Source organism: Pongo abelii, chromosome 5 (genome assembly GCF_028885655.2).
Source record: "Pongo abelii isolate AG06213 chromosome 5, NHGRI_mPonAbe1-v2.0_pri, whole genome shotgun sequence".
In the NCBI taxonomy this organism is placed as follows: Eukaryota; Metazoa; Chordata; class Mammalia; order Primates; family Hominidae; genus Pongo; species Pongo abelii.
Window position 1 is genome coordinate 153,023,374 of NC_071990.2, and position 20,442 is coordinate 153,043,815.

Genomic DNA, 20,442 nt, shown 5'->3' on the forward strand with positions numbered 1-20,442 from the left:
GGAAACTTCTCTCCACCTATTGGGGCTGGAGGCCTGAGTCACAAGCCCCTTGTTTACATAAAGTGTTTAGGTAGGACAAGTCCTTGAGATGCTCGGGGTAGAGATGGAGAGCCACTGCTCGTATCCTTCTGCCGGCTTCTGCTTGAGATCTCTTGGCCTTTACCCTTGTCCCTTGACTTTTCGTGTTTGTTTTAATCTTTAAGACTTGAAATGGAGTGGCCTTTAGAACCGGGGAGATACTGTAAACCAGCAGTATATTTCTGTCACCAGTGGTAACTGAAAGTCATGCTGAAGTACAGATGCCTGTACCGTGCACAGAGGCAGAGGTGCTTCCTTTTCCTTGCAGATGAGTTGAGCGACGTAAGATGTTTTTGTTAGGGTTGAATTTGATGGTTATTTCAGCAACTGGATTTTCGTTTTTGAAGTTTTGGCCCCCCCAAAATGAAAGTCTGCAACGCGTGTTTGTTAAGAGAACAGTTTATTCTCCTGTTAGGTTTTGGTCTTTGAGGTATGGATTCCAGAGTTGGCTATTCTGTTAGATTTAGAGGTGTGGAAAATCTTTTAACGGGGAGATCCTGAAACATGGAAACATGGCAGGGAAATTAGAATTTCCTGATGGTCATTTTTAACATTTTAAAGTTTACTTTTTGGTTGTTGCCATTTTTCTAGAATCCGTGTCTTTTTTGGGGAAGTACAGTTCTTTGAGGACTAGAATTTAATGATTTCTTTACACATCTAGGATTTTTTGAGATTTAGAAAGGATATGGCTTTATTCCTAAGGAAGTGGAGGCAGCAGTTTCTAGGATACTCTGGTTTCAAGGCATGCTAACCTGGTTGTGATGTCTAACCCATTTTGGTTTACACAGTCTGACCACTAGCACAATGCCTGGCACATAGTTTACAAATCATTTAAGGCAAGCTTATCATCTTAAGACAATTTAATACATAGAAGTGTCCCTCCTAAAATCTGAGTTTGATTTAGCAATCCAGTTATACCTGCAGGTACTGATGACTAATTCCTTCTTTGAAGACAAAATAAGCAGCTGTGTAGCTTCAGTGGCTCTCAAATGGATAATAGATTCAGTGTATACTCGCTTTGAACTTTCCTGTTTTTTGATCAGCTAGATAAATGACTTTAGTGGGTAAATGTCTGCCTCCAAAACCAAATTCTGACCCTGATCTAAGTATTCTACTGCACCGCTGTCACTGGAACATCAAAGTTGGCCTTCAGACTGGCATGCTTGGTTCCTTGGATTGGCCTGAGTATTGAGGTCTGTCTCATCTTACTAGGGGAACTAAAATGATGTTGATTGTTTTGTAGAGAATCGTAATTAGAGATCTGTAGGTTCTTAATTCTTTTGGACTTCCATTCTGAAAATTTTCAACCTTATGGTGTTGGTGGAGTGCTCATGTGAAGAGTGAGACTGATTTAAGAAAGAATAAAAGAAAAAATGGGCAAAACTAATGCTGAACTTGAGACCATTGGGCAGAAATTTGCCTGTGTGTAGAGTTAATTGGTCTTGAGTCAAAGTAACTATGCTTATTTTTAAGATCACTGAGTATTTTCTAGCGTTACACTCTATATAGGCTTGTAGAAATAAACCCAGGGGTAAGCCCAGAAATTGAGTATCAGTCCTAAAGAAAGCCTATCAAGAGCATCCTATTCTCTTTAAGAGCTGCTATTCGAATTTAGGACTGGGCTGGTTTGCTGCTCATTCTCTCGAGGCATAGGCAGCCACACTTGAATTTTGCCGAGTATGCAGATAATTCCAACTTGTAGTCAGGATCATCAGGTAATAGCATTATAAGGGGAGCTGTACAGACTGTGTATTTTCTACAACTTGTTGAAATAGAAACATTTATATGGATACATATATCTGCAAAGGTTGAGGAGAAAACAGTAGCCCTGGCAGAGAAGAGCTAGTTAGTGTATTTCAGGATAGGGCCAAGGGAAGCTGTCAGTTCTCTACTAAGTCTCGTTGTGGGAAAGCCACAAATGTCCCTAGTACAGTAATAAGGAAAAAAAGGCTGAGCGTGGTGGCTCACACCTGTAATCCCAGGACTTTCCGAAGGATTGCTTGAGCCCAGGAGTTGCAGATCGGCCAGGACAAAGAAAACCCCATGTATTAGAAAAAAAGAATTAGCCAGGTATGATGGTGTGGGCCTATAGTCTCAGCTTGGGAGGCTGAGGTGGCAGGATCGCTTATAGCCCAGGAGTTCGAGGCTGCAGTGAGCGATGATCGCATCACTGCACCCTAGTCTGGGCAACAGAGTCTCTAAAAAGGAAAAAAAAAAAAAGTTAAATCGCTGTTTAATTATGTGCCAATTTATTTTGGTATTTTGAGAATCTGGTAAATTAGGAATTCAAAAATAGTTTTAACACTTTTTACTTCAAAGAAAATCACAGTGCATGCAATCTGAGTGGATTCATCAAAAGTTATACATGAATATTCTGCAGAATCTGGTGTTGCTGAAAGTTTTGACTTGTGTTCTGCTGAGACACAACCATAAAAATATGTACTTGCTTGTATTCTGAAGAGGATAGTTCCAGTGAGACTTGGACAATGAGCAGAATACTTTTTTTTTTTTTTTTTTGAGACGGAGTGTCGCTCTGTCGCCCAGGCTGGAGTGCAGTGGCGCGATATCGGCTCACTGCAACCTCTACCTCCTGGGTTCAAGCGATTCTCATGCCTCAGCCTCCCAAGTAGCTGGGACTACAGGTGCCCGCCACCACACCTGGCTAATTTTTTGTATTTTTTTTTTTTTTTCCCCAGTAGAGACGGGGTTTCACAGTGTTAGCCAGGATGGTCTCGATCTCCTGACCTCGTGATCCACCCGCCTCGGCCTTCCAAAGTGCTGGGATTACAGGTGTGAGCCATTGTGCCCAGCCCAGAAAACAATTTAATAGTACTAGATCTCTGTGTGTGTGTGCGCGCGCGCTTAGGTCGAAGGTGGAATTTCCTTTAACATTGATTAAAAAAAGTAATAATAGGAAAAAATAAATGCGGTTTGAGTCCAAAGCAGCATTTTTCACTAATTTTATGAAGGAAGTCCTTTTGAGTAATTTCTTAAATTAGGAAAATGGCGTACTTTTACATGTTAGACATTAAACTCTAGGGCAGATAACCATGCCCTGTGTGTTGTGTATCAAGCTTAGCATATACATAGGAAAAGATGTATTGTGAGAGTGTTTTACATTTCGCTGGTTTGGTCATAAAGTTTATAGAAAATGCTTGTTTTATAGTTGGTTGTTGTTGAGATCAGAGTCCCTCAAGGAACTCCCTATGCTTTAGGGAGCTTTTTGTTTTAAACCTACTGGTTAGACTTGTGGGTTTTAATGTTTTCAGCTGTGGTTGTAAGAAACACATTTTAAATTGCACCTAGTATACACATACATGTAAAACAAAGAAAATTTTTACGAAGTAGTACTTGTATTAAGAGTGATGTACTCTGCTGTCTTCTATTTCATTTTTTTAAAGTTGATATTGCTGCCTTAAATTGATTTTTTCAACCACTAACGAGTCAGGACCCACTATTTAAAAAATACTGGTGTGTTCTCTTGCTGTTACGAATTAACCCAAAACTTAGTGGTTTAAAGCAATAAACTTGTGTTTATCTCATGTAGTTTCTGTGGGTCAGGAATCTGGGAGTAGCTTAGGTAGTTCTGGGTCAGGGTTTTTCATGAGGTTCCAAGGTGGCTCTCATTTGGCAAGTCAGCTATGGCCGATGGTGGAAGTTCTTCATTGGACTGCTTGAGTGTCCTCACATTGTGGCGAAGGCTAGCTACCCCCAGAGTAGGTGATTCAAGCAAGAGCAGAGAGGAGGCCACACACCATCACTTCTGCCATATTCTATTAAAAAGAAGTCACTTAAGTCCAGCCCAAACTCAAGGGATGAGTATCAAAGAATTATGGACATATTTCAATAGCTGCCACATTTATATGTTTTTCCACTTTATATTTTATTTATTTATTTATTTAGAGATGGAGTCTTGCTTTGTCGCCCAGGCTGGAGTGCACTGGCGTCATCTCAGCTTACTGCAGCCTCTGCCTCCCGGGTTCAAGTGATTGTCCTGCCTCAGCCTCCCTAGTAGCTGGAATTACAGGTGCCCACTACCACGTCTGGCTAATTCTGTATTTTTAGTAGAGATGGGGTTTCACTATATTGGCCAGGCTGGTCTCGAACTCTCGACCTCAGGTGATCCACCTGCCTCAGCCTCCCAAAGTGCTGGGATTTCAGGCATGAGCCACCACCCTGGCCTGTTTTTCCGTTTTAAAGATGAGTTAGGATTGCACCAAAAGCCATGCTGAAGTCAACCTATAAGTAATTATCTTAGTTAATTAAGTCAGTTTTTTTCTCTGAGGGCATCTAGTCACACTTCCTTCTCAGTCTTCAATTTGAGGAAGCAGGCTCAAAGAATTTAAGTAATTAAGCAGCCCAAGGTCATTCAGTCCAGGAAAACCTCACAAATTTTCTCTGACCTTTGTCATGAATAACGTGAGCTGATAAAGATGAGAAAATTAAGAAGTTACACTGTAGAACTGTTTGCCAGTCTTCCAGTTTGCAGACCTCCATATTATAATACACTTTAAAATACAGATAATGCTTGGTGTCTAGATTCCTCATACTAGCACCCCTCCTGTTCATTTTTAGAGGAAACAGAAAATGTACTTATTAAATGAATTCAAACTACTTTGAATAGACTGTTCCAGATGCTGCCTGTATACTCACCATGAGATGTACTGTGCAAACGAATTCCAATTAGCACATTTTGAGAACCCAAAAGGTTGTTGTGACTTCAAGATGATGAGAATTTAAATGTAAAGAAGACTACACTTCTTTATGCTGTGAAATTTTCATAGAAATTTTGGATCTGGAAGGATTTTGTTCTAAGACTAGTTTTAGCTTAGTGATATAAGGAACAGGATGACATTGGTAGTGAGCGAAGGCAGGATAAATTTCTAAAGACTTCCTTAAAATTTTTTTTAATCCATTACGCTTTTCTAAATTATAGGTTGGGATACAATAAGTTATCTTATACCTTTGCTTCACGGAATGGGATAATGGCTTTTTTTTTTTTTTTTTTTTTTTTGAGATGTTGCCACTGCACTCTAGCCTGGTGACAGCGAGGCTCTGTATCAAAAAAAAAAAAAAGAATAGACTTAGTTTTGTGACGTGCTTTGGGGGTGGTGCATTTCTTAGCTTCATTCCTTTACTATACATCTCCCTTGAATTATTTTCCTTTTATTGTTGGTGAGTTACCATCATAATTTAATAAATTGTTTCTTTCTGTGACATGTACATTCTTGTCACATTATTTCTCTAGAACTGTGCTGTCCAGTTCAACTCAGTGTCACACTAGCCATGTGTGCTGAGTAGCCACCTGTGGCTAGAGGCTACCATATTTGGGCAGCACAGATAATATAAAACATTTCTATTATTGGAGAAAGTTCAGTTGGCCATCACTGCTCTAGAATCATGTTTTGCTTCTCCCTATTTTCACATTATCAATAGTGTATTGAGTTCAGAATAGAATTAGGAAACAATAGCCTCCTGATATTGTCATTGGGAGGGATAGAGTGGTTGATATTTATGAACAGAGGGGAGAGAGTGTAGTGTTTGGTAGTGGTTGAGAATATAGCCTTTGGAATCAGATCTGGGTTGGAATTATGGTCCATCCCTTACATACTGTATGGTTTTGGGCATGTTAACTGAACCTCTGAGCCTCAAGTTTTCCTTCTCCTCAAATACGGTTAATAATAATTATTTTATAACATTGGGTGAATATAAAACAAAACAGGAGGGGGACGTAGCACAGTACCTCAGTAAGTGATAAAATCAGTATATTTTTGAAATCATCACTGATTTTTAAAAAAACCTTAGAATTATGTAGTAAAAGTGACTTTTTTTTGAGTATACCGTTCTGTGAATTTTAACGTAGTACTTACTTGTTGTAATCACCAACACAAGAATATAGGCCAGGTCTGTCACTTTATTTTGCTGTCTTTATAGACCTGTGCTGTTTCCATCCCTATCCCCTGGCTGTCACCGATCTGTTGTCCATCACTATAGTTTTACCTTTTCTAGGATGTTACATAAATGGAATTACACAGTATGTTGCCTTTGCACACTGGCTTCCTTTACCCAGCCAGATTGGGTTGAGAGCGATTTGTCCAAGTTGTTATTACATCTATCAGTCGTTGAAAACTGATCTTTAAAGACATTTTAATTTTGAATCATTATTTCCTAAACGTGAATCTGAATTCCTTAACACTTCTTCAAGTAGTGTTTGGCTCAGGATTTTTGTGTTTAAAAGTAAAATAAATGGTAAAATTTGTAGGGAAAAATTACTACTTCCACCTGATTGGTAAAAACCGTGTGTGACATTAACATGCTTTTCTTTAGGGAAGGTTCTTGTTTTTAGTAGTTGATCCATATTAAAGCTCTGTAGAGTTGCCACAAAGTCCAGAGTTGAAAAGGTGGCTGTTAAAATATCAGTTTCTAAAATGTGGCCGAAGATAGCATGACCAGTCCTGGTTTGCCCAGGACTTTGCCAGTGTTAGCAGTGAAAGTCTGGCTGCTCTCAGGAAACCCCTTGGTTCCAGTCAAACCCAGAATGGGGCCAAGCGCCGTGGCTCATGCCTGTAATCCCAGCACTTTGGAAGGCTGAAGTGGGCAGATCACAAGGTCAGGAGTTTGAGAACAGCCTGGCAAATATGGTGAAACCCCATCTCTAATAATAGCCTGGCATGGTGGTGCACGCCTGTAATCCCAGCTGCTTGGGAGGCTGAGGCAGGAGAATCGCTTGAACCCAGGAGGTAGAGCTTGCAGTGAGCCAAGATTGTGCCACTGCACTCCAGCCTGGGTGACAGTGAGACTGTGTCTGAAAACAAACAAAAAACCCAGAATGGTTGATCACCCTATCTGAAAAGAGACACACAAAATCACAGGATTCCAGTTCATCAGGTTTCAGTAGTGAACCATCGGCCAAGTATTTCATCTAATCTTAATTGCCTTTGGGTGCTTAGAGTCAAATCTCTAAGGTAACCGGAACCCAAACCACATGAGGTTTTTTAGATTAAGATCAGCACCTTGAATTTAAGGTTTTGTGGCTAGAGGTTTAGATTTGATTGGAATTACATTGTTAATTTTTGTTAAATTGTTGAGTAAGCAACTTCCCAAGCCTTGTGTGTAGAAGCTAGATTAAAAGTCAAGTTTCTACTTAACCAGAATCTCTCCTGTTTTGAGTTTTTAAATTCAACTGGTGATGTCTAAATCTTAAGGATATTTTAAGTTCCTTAACTAGTCTGTTCCATTTTCCTGAATTTTCACATCATCTCTCTACCTCTTGTGTAGATTTTTTTTATTTTTTATTTTGAAACGGATTTTCGCTCTTGTTTCCCAGGCTGGAGTGCAGTGGCACCATCTCGGCTCCGCAACCTCTGCCTCCTTGGGTTCAAGCGATTCTCCTCCCTCAGCCTCCTGAGTAGCTGGGTTTACAGGCGCATGCCAGCACGCCTGGCTAATTTAGTATTTTTAGTAGAGACGGGTTTTCTCCATGTTGGTCAGGCTGGTCTCGATTTCCCAATCTCAGGTGATTCACCCGCCTCTGCCTCCCAAAGTGCTGGAATTACAGGCATGAGCCCCCGCGCCCAGCCCTAGATTTCTTTATAGAGCATCTGTCTATAAGCAGATTACTTAGTTTTCCTGATGTCTTCATTGGAATGTAAGCTTCGTGAAAGCCAGGGGCCCTATGTGTCATCTTTACCACTATGTCTTAGATCTTAGAGCAACCCATGGTAATTTCTAATAAGTAATTGTGGAATTGGATGAGAAAATGAATATGAGTCAGTTTTACAACGCTGCATGCTTCCCAGATTATTTTAACAGTCTAGGGGATGTGGAAAGATTTTGTTTGTAAAACGTTTAAAAATCCACGTTTTGTTTGATATTGTTCAGAGGAAGTGAAAATGTGGTCTTTAAAAAATTTTGTTGCCCGGGTGTGGTGACTCACGCCTGTAATCCCAGCACTTTGGGAGGCCGAGGCGGGTGGATCACCTGAGGTCAGGAGTTCAAGACCAGCCTGGCCAACATAGTGAAACCCTGCCTCTACTAAAAATACCAAAAATTAGCTGGGCATGGGGGCGGGCACCTGTAATCCCAGCTGCTTGGGAGGCTGAGGCAGGAGAATCACTTGAACCTGGGAGGCGGAGGTTGCAGTGAGCTGAGATCACGCCATTGCACTTCAGCCTGGGTGACAGAGCAAAACTCTGTTTTAAGAAAAAAAAAAAAGGCTGGGCGCGGTGGCTCACGCCTGTAATCCTAGCACTTTGGGAGGCCGAGGTGGGCAGATCACGAGGTCAGGAGATTGAAACCATCCTGGCTAACACGGTGAAACCCTGTCTCTACTAAAAATACAAAAAATTAGCTGGGCGTGGTGGCAGGCGCCTGTAATCTCAGCTACTTGGGAGGCTGAGGCAGGAGAATGGCGTGAACCTGGGAGGCGGAGCTTGCAGTGAGCCGAGATCGCGCCACTGCACTCCAGCCTGGGCGAAAGTGTGAGACTCTGTCTCAAAAAAAATTGTTTCATTAACCTTCCCATGAGGGAAGGGAATTTAGAATGATGACATTAAACCTTCCTTTAAAATGGCAATTCAGAACCAGTGGAGAGAGCTGAAAGTGAGAGTAGATTTGGATTTGGAAAAATTCCCTCTACTTCTCATACACATCACCTTCTCCCAACACACAGGCACTTTGTAAAGGCATAGAGCAGGGTCTGAGGAGATTGGGTTGGTGAAAGAGAGGAGAACTGAGTCACTTGAGATTAGTACTTAGTAAGCAAGAGAGTGCTAATAAATTATTTAAAATCTGTGTAACCTGAGTGTAAACCAAAACATAGACTAAGTTAGTGCTTCTCAGAGCTTAGGGAGCATAGGAGTCTCCTGGAGAATTAGAAGAAACGGATTTTCCTAGCTCCGGCCCCAGACGTTCTGATTTAGTGTGGTGTAGAACTCAGGAGTCAGTAATATTAATGGACAGTCTTGAGTATTTGCTGATGCAGTTGGTCTGAGGACCATACTTTGGAAGACCTGCTTTAGGTAGACAGGACAGTAATTTAAAATAGGCAAATATGGTTTATTTTTAAAATGGTAAAACTAGAAAGATACTGATTTTATGTGTTTTAAAAAAAAAAAAGTCTGCATCTGACTGTTACGGTTGTCCAAGAAGGCACCCCAGAATACCTGTTGGCCACCGCTGTTGGGTATGTGCAAAAATGTGTAGTTTAAAAAAGTCTTTTTGGGCTTGCACTGAGGAGCCAGTCTATTTTATACAGTGAAAATATTGCTATATTTAAGTTAACCATTCCATTCCAGTGCAGGATTCAGTAACATCTATTCTGTAAGTTTCAGTTATGATATTTCTTAAAGATTCAAAGATGGATCCTGGGAATTTGATTTAGCCTCCATTTCATCTGGGAGTTAATCCTCACAGCAACGCTGTGAGATAGGTTAATAATTAAAATTAAACCCTCTTGTTCACACATATTTCATTAATCCTTACAGTAACCTGTGAGATAGTTTAATAATTAAACCTACTCCACAGATGAGGAAACTGAGGCCCAAGAGGTTCAGTGATTCGCCCAAGGTTATAACAGCAAGAATTGGTGGTGAAACAAGAATTCAAATCCAGATTGGTCTTAATCAGTGAGCTCTCATGTGTGATAGAAATTAGATACCACTTTGAGGACTTTGGGAGCCAGTGGTGAATGTCCTTACTTTAGGCTCTAAATACTCTGTGTATTTTCTTGGTCATTTTGTTCTTAGAGAGGTGGTGATCTTAATAAAGTTTTTACTTTACTAAGTAAATAAAAGTTTTTACTTACAACTAAAACAATTCTTTAAACTTTCATAACTTGAAGTTTTAAATCATAAAATTAGTTGAAAAAGATGTAATTGCCAGTGTATCATAAATACTGGTATTTTAAAATAAAGCTGCTTTATCACTTTTAAGGAAAGCCCTTGTAATTTAGTGCATTGTAATAGTGTATTGAGCTGATGTCCACCATGATCCATGTAAACATAGGTGAACTATGCAAATACAAGTTTTTCTTCTTGAAAATGTGTGTGTGTTACATTTCCTCTACAACACTTTATGCTAATAAATGTTTATGAACCTCTTTTGATGATCCCTTCATTTCTTGTAAATTTTTGTATATAACTTGAAATGTTTAATTTGCTGTAATCATAAGGCATCAAATGTTCATGGTTTTTTTCTGGACTATTTTCACATTGTTACTACTAATTAGTTGACCAAAACAGCAAATTGCATACATTGATACTTGCAGTAAAATTTCACTGGAATTGTACCTCCTAAAAAAAATGGGAGAAAACGTAATGGCCTCAATTAAAGGAGGTTGCATTTACCAGTCTTCCAAATTGTCCTTTTTTGTTTTTGTGGCTTCCCAAAAATGTTGACAAATAGGTTTAATGTATCTAAAGGTTATTGAATATAGTGGACCAAACTATTGAGGATAGGTGAGAGACGCCGCTTGTGTAAGTGTGATAAAGGAAGATGGGAAGAACAGGATACACTGCAGGTGTGCACACAGGTATGTTGATTTTATGAAAATCGGAACTTGATCTAGAAAGCAATTTTTAAAGTTATTTTGAGACAGGGTTGCTGGCCTCAAGCAGTGCTCCCACCCTGACCTCCCAAAGTGCTGGGATTACAGGCGTGAGCCACCATGCACATCCTAAAAAGCAGTTCTTGTACTATCTGTGCCTGTATGTTCCTTGGAGAGTTTTTGTGGGTACCCTTGGCATACAGGTAGGTACCTCAAATGGAAGACAGCTACTGAAGAACTCTTGCTGGAAGACATCAGATGTTTATCGTGGCACTGTTAACTGCAGATAAATATGTCCATTAGTACAGATGAATGTATTCTCTTGGTATAATACTATGTAGCAGTTAAGTGAGTTGCAAAACGAAAAGATATGTGTGAAAAAAAAGTTGACAGGTGAGGACTATAGTGGGGCATGAGGGGTTATGCATAAAAGTAAGGCAATGAAGGTAAAGATTTGATTTTTTAAAAATGTTGTCAACCCAAGGAGGTAAATATGTAGATGTTAGATTCTTTGTGCTTGGTATTTTTTAAATTTCCCCAAAATATGTCTGAAACAAATGTCTGTGGGAAGAATATTGTGACTAACTTGGTGAAAGGACAAAGTATTAATAAAAGGTGCCAGTGAACAGCCATACTCAAATCATGCCATCTAAAATAGGTATTTAAGATTTCATTTCTGCCACCAGAAGCCTGTCTTGTTATTGTATATATTGATTTCTCTTTCGTTTTTTTTTTTTTTGAGACGGGAGTCTTGCTCTGATGCCCAGGCAGGAGTGCAGTGGCATGATGTCAGCTCACTGCAAGCTCCGCCTCCCGGGATCATGCCATTCTCCTGCCTCAGCCTCCTGAGTAGCTGGGACTGCAGGTGCCTGCCACCACACCCGGCTAATTTTTTGTATTTTTAGTAGAGACGGAATTTCACTGTGTAATGTTAGCCAGGATGGTCTCGATCTCCTGACCTTGTGATCCACCCACCTCGGCCTCCCAAAATGGGATTACAGGCGTGAGCCACCGTGCCCGGCCTGTATATATTGATTTAAACAGTTCAGTTCCTGTATGATTCTCTCAGCCAGGGCCATGATGGGATTCCCTGGGGATAGGTTAAGTTGTGGTGTCTAAAACCTAAGTCCTTTGACTTTAAGAAGTATCTGCCAAGATGTGCCAAGATTTCCTAGGTGCTAAGGTTTCCCAAAGTTCTTAACTGAAATATTTTCCTTGTGAATTGTCAGTGATGTAGATATAAACACTAGATTCTTCATAATTTTATTCACACGATATACTGGGAGCTGAAAAAGATAATTTCTTGATTAAAAAAACCTATTAAATGATCACCCAGTAGTGAACATTTATTTACTTTATTGTTTATTTTTGAGACTGAGTCTCACTGTCGCCCTGGCTGGAGTGCAGTGGTGTGATCTTAGCTCACTGCAACCTCCGCCTCCCAAGTTCAAGAGATTCTCCTGCCTCAGCCTCCTGAGTAGCTGAGATGACGGGCGTGTGCCAACACACCTGGCTAATTTTTGTATTTTTAGTAGAGACGGGGTTTCACCATGTTGGCCAGGCTTGTCTTGAGCTCCTGACCTCAAATGAGCCACCCTTCTTGGCCTCCGAAAGTGGTGGGATTACAGGCATGAGGCACCGCGCCTGGCCGAACATTTAATTTTTGATTGTAGAACTTGAATATCTCTTGCAGTGACACTTTGGTTATCACTTGATCAGAAAAATACTCGTCCCAGCTCAAACATTACCTTAGAATAAAAAGTGAGAATTATTTCATGACGGGCAAATTATGGGTACAAACTAAAATGACTTCCAAGATTGTGATTAATGAGAAATGCTCCTGAAGTAAGGTAAATGTTTGCCCTTTCTCACGTGTTTGCAACCTATGAATTGGAGGTACGGGTGCTTGATTTGATGTTGAGCTGTACATTATAAATTTACAGCTAGGACTTTTCCCAAATGCTGTCTTTAAAAGCAGGACCTTGAGGTCTACTCTCAAATTTTAAAAAGTGGAACCTTTTCAAAAATTACTTTTAATGCATTTGCAAATAGTAATTTGAAACTTCCAAATAGAGTTAGTAATGATAACAAAGTCAGCCTCTTTCCTGCTAATAATTTTCTATCTCAAACTATCTTATTAGCATAGCCCCTGTATTTGTGAAAAGATGGTAACTGATTACAGTACACAGCATTTCCATCTTACCTCTATGGTAATGAGGATGACAATCATCCATTCCAAGCGGAGTGCCCTCTTCTCGTTCAGGTGATTCCGCATTAGATCTGTTAGTTCCATGCAGTGCTGAAGTTTTTCATTCATGACCTGTGTAAGAAAAATTGTAGTAACATGTATTTAAACAATTTAATATGGTCATACGCATAAAAATTCTATAGCTATACAGTGAAAAATCCTGCTCCTCAGGCCTCCCCACAGGCAGCCAGCAACATTATCAGTTTCTTGTGACTCCATCCAGAGACATTTTGTACAAATTTAACTGCAAGAAATACTTTGCATACTGAAGCTCTTCTATTTGTAAGATTTTGATGGAAGAACTAAAAATAGGTTTTTGAGTCCTAGTTTTTAGTAGCTGCCCTTTTTAGCAGTTAAAAGAGGCAAACTTGAAACATAGTTTTTTAGCAAGACCTAAAGATAATTTACTTTCTACTAGAAAATCTACGCTTAACATTTGACCTGCTGTACACACACCACTAGATGGCATTGCTTTCAACTGAACTGCAACAGTTCTGCATTCCGATGCCTCCAAACAAGCTGGCTGTGGGGGTTCAAAGAAAATAAAGTCCCTGAATTCAAAATTTGGATGTGACAACTGTTTTTTGTTTTTTTTTTTTTTGAGACAGAGTCTCGCTCTGTCGCCAGGCTGGAGTGCAATGGTGGATCTCGGCTCACTGCAAGCTCTGCCTCCTGGGTTCACGCCATTCTCCTGCCTCAGCCTCCCGAATAGCTGGGACTACAGGTGCTCGCCACCACGCCCGGCTAATTTTTGTATTTTTAGTAGAGATGGGGTTTCACTGTGTTAGCCAGGATGGTCTTGATCTCCTGACCTTGTGATCCGCCCGCCTTGGCCTCCCAAAGTGCTGGGATTACAGGCGTGAGCCACCGCGCCAGGCCTGGATGTGAAAACTGTTAAATACCTACCTAATATCTTTATATCAATCACTTGCTACTGGAAATCCTGGAAGCAAAATTTTAAAACAGCTTGTCTCATGGGGTATGTTGAAGTTACAGGTTTGGTCAGTGAACATTAAGAGATGAATCACAGGTACGTGTTCAGGGGTTGATTGGAATGTGTTACTGCACCATGTTACGATTTTTTGCACATAGCATTAAACTGCCTTATTACTAGGCTGGGCTCGGTGGCTTATGCCTGTAATCCTAGCATTTTGGGAGGCTGAGGCAGGAGGAGCACTTGAGCTCAAGAGTTGGAGACCAGCCTGGGCAACATAGTGAAACCCTGTCTCTACAAAAAAATTAGCCAGGCATGGTGGTGTGTGCCTGTAGTCCCAGCTACTTGGCGGGGACGAGGTGGGAGGATTGCTTGAGCTCAGGTGGTCAAGGCTGCAGTGAGCCAAGATCATGCCACTGCACTCCAGCCTGGGTGCCAAAGTGAGATCCTGTCTCCAAAAAAAAAGAAACTGTCTTACTCATGGAACCACAGGACTAACTCACCAAACCACACTCATCACCATTTGCCCCTATTTCCAGGCGTTATGGTCACCCTGTAGTTTCTAATCTGTATAGATGGGTAGAGCATGCCTCTTCCCTCTTCCTTTCCCCTCCCTCTTTTCCTTTCCTCTTGCCCTTTCTTAATGTCTGTTTCTATTGGCTGCTTGATCTTGGTCTTTAATGTTCATCCTTAAGCTTGCTTCTCTCTTCGGACTACTGATTCCGCCTCTTGCATTTTCTTTCAACTTGGGCCAAAAAACAGGCAACATTTTCTTCCTCCACTACCTCGTCATCATCCAATTTATTCCTTAAGTTTAGTTTGTATTACCACAACTCTCCTAAACGTCCCAAAGTCTCCTATTACTAAGTCTAACAACTTAGCTTCGAACCTCAATTAACCCAAGCATCTGACAACACACTGAAATGTGCAAGCAAGAGTCCCTATGGCCGGGTGCGGTGGCTCTTGCCTGTAATCACAACACTTTGGGATGCTGAGGTGGGAGTTTCATGAGGTCAGGAGATCAAGACCATCCTGGCTAACAGGGTAAAACCCCATCTCTACTAAAAATACAAAAAAATTATCTGGGCATTGTGGCGGCCCCTGTTGTCCCAGCCAGTTGGGAGGCTGAGGCAGGAGAATAGTGTGAACCCAGCCGGGAGGCGGAGCTTGCAGTGAGCCAAGATCGCACCACTGCACTCCAGCCTGGGCGACAGAGCGAGACTCCGTCACCAAAAAAAAAAAAAAAAAAAAGACTCCCTACTACCACAGCATGCTATTTATTTAGGTATAGAGGCATGTATGCGTTGAGCATGCAGATTAAGGGAGCAAAGAAAACCAGGAGAGGCTTCACAGAGGTAGGCAATGTGAATTAGGCTTTAAAAGGCAGTGGACACGAAGAAAAGGGGATGCTGGTGGGGTTATGGGGGAATGAAGGGAGCATGTCAAGCATAGGAAACAGCATACAGACAAGCATAGCTAGATTGTGGACAACCTAGAAGAAAGTGCTTGGAAGTGAGGTTAAGGAGGTAAGTTAGCTGGGGGCAGTGGCTCCCATCTGTAATCTCAGCATTTTGGGAGGCTGAGGCAGGTGGATCACTTGAGGTCAGTTTAAGACCAGCCTGGCCAACATAGCAAAACCCCATCTCTACTAAAAATACAAAAATTAGCTGGTGTGGTGGCAGGCACCTGTAATCCCAGCTATTTGGGAGGCTGAGGCAGGAGAATCACTTGAACCCGGGAGTCGGCGGTTGCAGTGAGCCAAGACCACAGCATTGAACTCCATCTCAGAAAAAAAAAAAGAAGTTAGTACCAGATTGTGAGAGGTACTGTGTACTACATATGGTATAGGCAGAACCATGTCCCCCACCCTAAAGATATTTATGTCCTAATTCTTGGAACCTGTGAATATAATATGGCAAAGGAGAATTAAGATTGTATAAGAAATTAAAGTTATTAATTAGCTGACCTTAAGATGAGATAATCCTAGATTATCTGGGTAAGCCCAATGTAATCACAAGGGTCCTTAAAAGTGGAAATGCGGGGCAGAAGAGTTCAGAATGATACAATATGAGGATTCCACTGGCCTTTGCTAGATGGAGGAAGGGGCCATGAGCAAGGAATATGGGTGGCCTCCAGTCACTGGAAAAGGTGAGGAAATGGATTCCACTCGCAGTCTCCAAAGAGGAATCAACATCTTAACTTTAGGCCATGCCAGACTTCTGACCTACAGAACAGTAAGATGATAAATTTGTTAAGCCACTAGGTTAAGCAGCAATAGGAAAGTAGCATGTCATGCTAGAATATCTGAACTTCATTCTGCAGGTGATGGGGAGGCCTTTGTTCAATCTGGAAGTACTTGTTTTAACATTTACTGTACTATGCTGGGCAGAGGAGACAGAATGGTGAAATAGACACATGTCTCTGTCTTGCAGCCAAAGGGTGCAGAGAGACTGGAAAAAGGTCCAGTCTGGAGACGGAGAGAGTCAAAAAGGAATCAGACAAGTCCAGGTGGTAAAGGAAGATGAGGGGCTGTGTGGATGAACATTAATAGTTGGGGGCTTGAAGACGGGTCAGTATGGTATTCCCCTGTTTCACCAGCCCAGGGCCTATCACATAGGCTTTCAATAAATGTTTGCTAATGAATCCATGATACTTAGAGGGAAATAAAAAGATTGTTTGACTGGATATGGAGGGTGAAGGAGAAAAAGGACACCCAGATGACTTTTAAGTTTCTGGTTGAATGACTAGATAGGTGAGGCTAGGAGGTCCTCCTGTGAGGTGAAATAGAGAACTGAAAAGGTTTACCATTTTCTGGGGTGGGGGGGGGAATTTCAAAAGTTTCATTTTGAAATCTTAATCATTGACTAATTCTACAAATATTTTTTGAGGACATACCATATGTGAGGCCTTTGCCAAGAACAGGCAAGAAAATAATCATGGTCTCCGATCTCATGGGGCTTACATTCTAGTGGAAAATGGTACACACAATTTTTAAAAGGATGCGATGAGATATGTAAATGAGGAAGATCTGTGAGATTGAGGGGCAACTGGAAAAGTCTTGAAGGCAGACAAGAGACTGGGATGAGAGAGACATTTGAAAATCACCAGGAGAAGGTGGGATTAGAAGTCATGACAACAAACCAGTGTTCACGGAGTAGGTGGCATGGGGACAGAAGCCTCAATGACAGGACTTCAGGGGATACCGACGTGAGAAAATGGAGCAAGGGATCCACTGCCAACTAGTTTCTGTCCCATGACACCATGTAACTGCTCTCTGCATCTGGACCTCTGTACTCAACTTTTTAGCATGTCTTATGCCTACTCACCCCTATTTTCTCAAGACCCTTTGTTCTACTTTTTGAGGGGGAAAAAAAAACCCCGCCACTCTTTGTTCCATCTGTTTTTTTTTTTTTGAGGCGGAGTCTTGCTCTGTCACCCAGGCTGGACTGCAGTGGCTCGATCTTGGCTCACTGCAAGCTCTGCCTCCCGGGTTCATGCCATTCTTCTGCCTCAGCCTCCCAAGTAGCTGGGACTACAGACGCCCGCCACCACGCCCGGCTAAATTTTGTATTTTTAGTAGAGACGGGGTCTCACCATGTTAGCCAGGATGGTCTGGATCTCCTGACCTCGTGATCCGCCCTCCTTGGCCTCCCAAAGTGCTGGGATTACAGGCATGAGCCACCGTGCCCAGCCTGTTCCATCTGTTTTCTTAGAAGACTGTAAAGCTAGCTGAAGGGCAGGACCAATTCTTATTTTTCTTTTGTATTATGTATAATGCTAGCACTATGCTGAGCCTAAGGCAAGGTGAACTCTCAACCCCTTCTAAATAACCTTGACATAATCCAATGAGTCTGAACTGCCTTCGGGATGCTGAGAAAAAACTCTGAGAAATGTAGTTTGAGACCTTTTAGGTATGCTTCATAACTCATGCAGAAGACTTAACACCAAAAAAGATGTCCCACAGTGAGACTGGGGAATGAAATAAAGAACAATTACTTGCTCAGATTACTCCAATTGATTAATTAATATTATTCTGGAATAGCTGAATCACTCAATTCAAACCTGAGTAATTCAAGTTTTGGGTGCTACTATAAACAGTATTTTTAAAATTTCATTTTCCAATTGTGTATTTGCAGTATAATGAAAGATAACCGTTTTTATACATTGATCTTGAACCCCTGATAAACTCACTTATTCTGGTAGCTTCTTTGTAGATTCTTTCAGGTCTTCTACATACAAGATCATGCTGCCTGTAAATAAATTCAATTCTAGTTCTTCCTATAGGAGACTTTATCTTATTTATTAATTATTTTTTTGGAGATGAGTCTCACTCTGTCACCCAGGCTGAAGCGCAGTGGTGCAATCTCAGCTCATTGGAAACTTTGCCTCCTGAGTTTAAGTGATTCTTGTGCCTCAGCCCCTCAAGTACCTGGGATCACAGGCATGCACCACCATGCCCAGCTAATTTTTGTATTTTTAGTAGAGACAGGTTTCACCATGTTGGCCAGGCTGGTCTTGAACTCCTGGCCTCAAGCGATCCTCCCACCTTGGCCTCCCAAAGTGCTGGGATTACAGGTGTGAGCCACCACGCCCGGCCCTATAGATTTTAAATCTTGGGGATATAGATAGAGCCACCCGTGAATGACTGGTGATATGTCTGGGTGACACTGCTTATGGCTTTCAACACAGGTGTAGGGTGCCAGGGACTGGGGTGGCTTTTGATTCTTCCAGCTGCTCATGTGCACAGAGGTATAGATGTGAACCCCTTGAACCCCTTCATGGAGGGACTCAATCTCAAATTGGCCTCGATACCAGAATGAAGAGTACATTCACAGTAGAGGCAGAAGGGGCTTGGGCAGCCTGCTTGTTCTCAACGGGTGTCCTTTCTATACCTGCAGTTGATCTCAGCCATGAAACAGCTGACCACTTAGTTGTCAAGGTACTCTTCACTCAGGTGGGTATCTTCAGTAATTCCATCTTGAATACTGAGGATGGACAGATAAAACATGCCACCCAGGTCAAAGATCAGATCATTAATTTTGGCATTAACGTTCTCGTCCAAGCCGAGAGCAGCGGCATTTGGCTTGCTGACAATTCAGAACACAATGAGATCAGTAATGGTTCCACCATCTTTGATGGCCTGAAGCTGGCAACCATTAAAGTAACTGGTAGTATGAGGATCATGTGGGTCAGGGGTCATAAAGTAGGTTTCTAGAATTTTCTCCATCTTTTTCAAAACCACTGTGGTAGGCAGATTTCTAAGATGCCACCCAAAGACTCCCCACCTCCTGGTGTTCACCTTTGTGTCATCCCCTACCCTCGAGCGTAGGCTCAGTCTAATAACTTGCCTTTTTTTTTTGAGACGAAGTTTTGCTGTTTCATCCAGGCTGATCTTGGCTCACTGCAACCTCTGCCCCCCTAGGTTCAAGCGATTTTCCTGTCTCAGCCTCCCAAGTGGCTGGGATTACAGGCATCCACCACCATGCCCAGCTAATTTTTGTATTTTTAGTAGAGACAGGGTTTCACCATGTTAGCCACGCTGGCCTTCAACTCCTGACCTCAGGTGATCCACCCACCTCAGCCTCCCGAAGTGCTGGGATTACAGGTGTGAGCCACCATGCCTGGCCATAACTTGCTTTTTAATTTTTTTATTTTTTTTAAAGAGATGGGGGGGTGGGTATCACTATGTTGACCAGGCTGGTCTTGAACTCCTGGCCTCAAGTGACCCTCCCATCTCAGCCTCCCAAAGGGCTAGGATTATAAGCATGAGCCACTGCACCTGGCCCTAACTTGTTTTTAACAAAGACAGCACAGCAAAGATCACTTCTGTGATTAGGTTGCAAAAGACTTTGACTTCTGTTTTACTAGCATTCTCTTTCTGACAGTCTCTCTTGCTCTCTGTATTAGTCCAGTCTCTCATTGCTATAAAGAAATACCTGAGACTGCGTAATTTATAAAGAAAAGAGGCCTAATTGGCTCATGGTTCTGCACTGTTCTACAGGAAGCGTGATGCTTGGCATGTGCTTGGTTTCTGGGGAAGCCTCCAGAAACTTACAATCATGGTGGAAGGTGAAGGGAGAGCAGGTACCTTACATGGCAGAAGCGAAGGAGAGCGAGCGAGGGGAGATGCAGGTGCTACACACTTTTAAACAACCTCACGAGAACTCTATCACAAGAACAGCACCAAGGGGATGGTGCTAAACCACTCATGAGAAATCTACCCTGATGATCCAATCACCCCCTACCAGGACCCACCTCCAACACGGGGCATTACAATTCGACACAAGATTTGGGCAGGGATACAGATCTAAACCCCTACTTGTTCATTCTGATGAAGCATGCTACCATGTTGTGAGATGCTCTATGGAGAAGCCTCTGGACAACACCTTATGAGGAACTGAGGCCTCAATCTAATAGCCTGAGAGGAACCAAATCCAGCCAATAACCACGAGTGAACTAGGAAGTGAATCTCTGAGATGACTGCACCCTTGTGAGAAACAGAATCAGAGGACCCAGCTAAGCTGCACTGATTCCTGACGCACAAAAACTGAAATAGTAAGTGGTGTTTTTTATTTTTTTTTGAGACCGAGTCTCACTCTGTCACCCAGGCTGGAGTGCAGTGGTGCAATCTCAGCT

The 20,442-nt window shown here is 41.9% G+C and overlaps 1 protein-coding gene across 4 annotated transcripts in view; it reads right to left on the reverse strand.

Moving 5' to 3' along the window:
- Positions 1–11,963: 11,963 nt before the first annotated feature.
- The window catches only part of RMND1 (required for meiotic nuclear division 1 homolog), a 48,856-nt gene continuing 40,377 nt past the window's right edge, over positions 11,964–20,442 (reverse strand). For 2 of the 4 annotated variants that reach the window (XM_024247819.3, XM_024247818.3), the window contains 2 exons: positions 12,828–12,944; positions 11,964–12,372 (listed from right to left, as the gene is read on the reverse strand). In XM_024247819.3, coding sequence (XP_024103587.1) covers positions 12,340–12,372; positions 12,828–12,944 — 150 coding nt within the window. In that variant the 3' untranslated portion in view covers positions 11,964–12,339. 4 annotated transcript variants of the gene reach the window in all.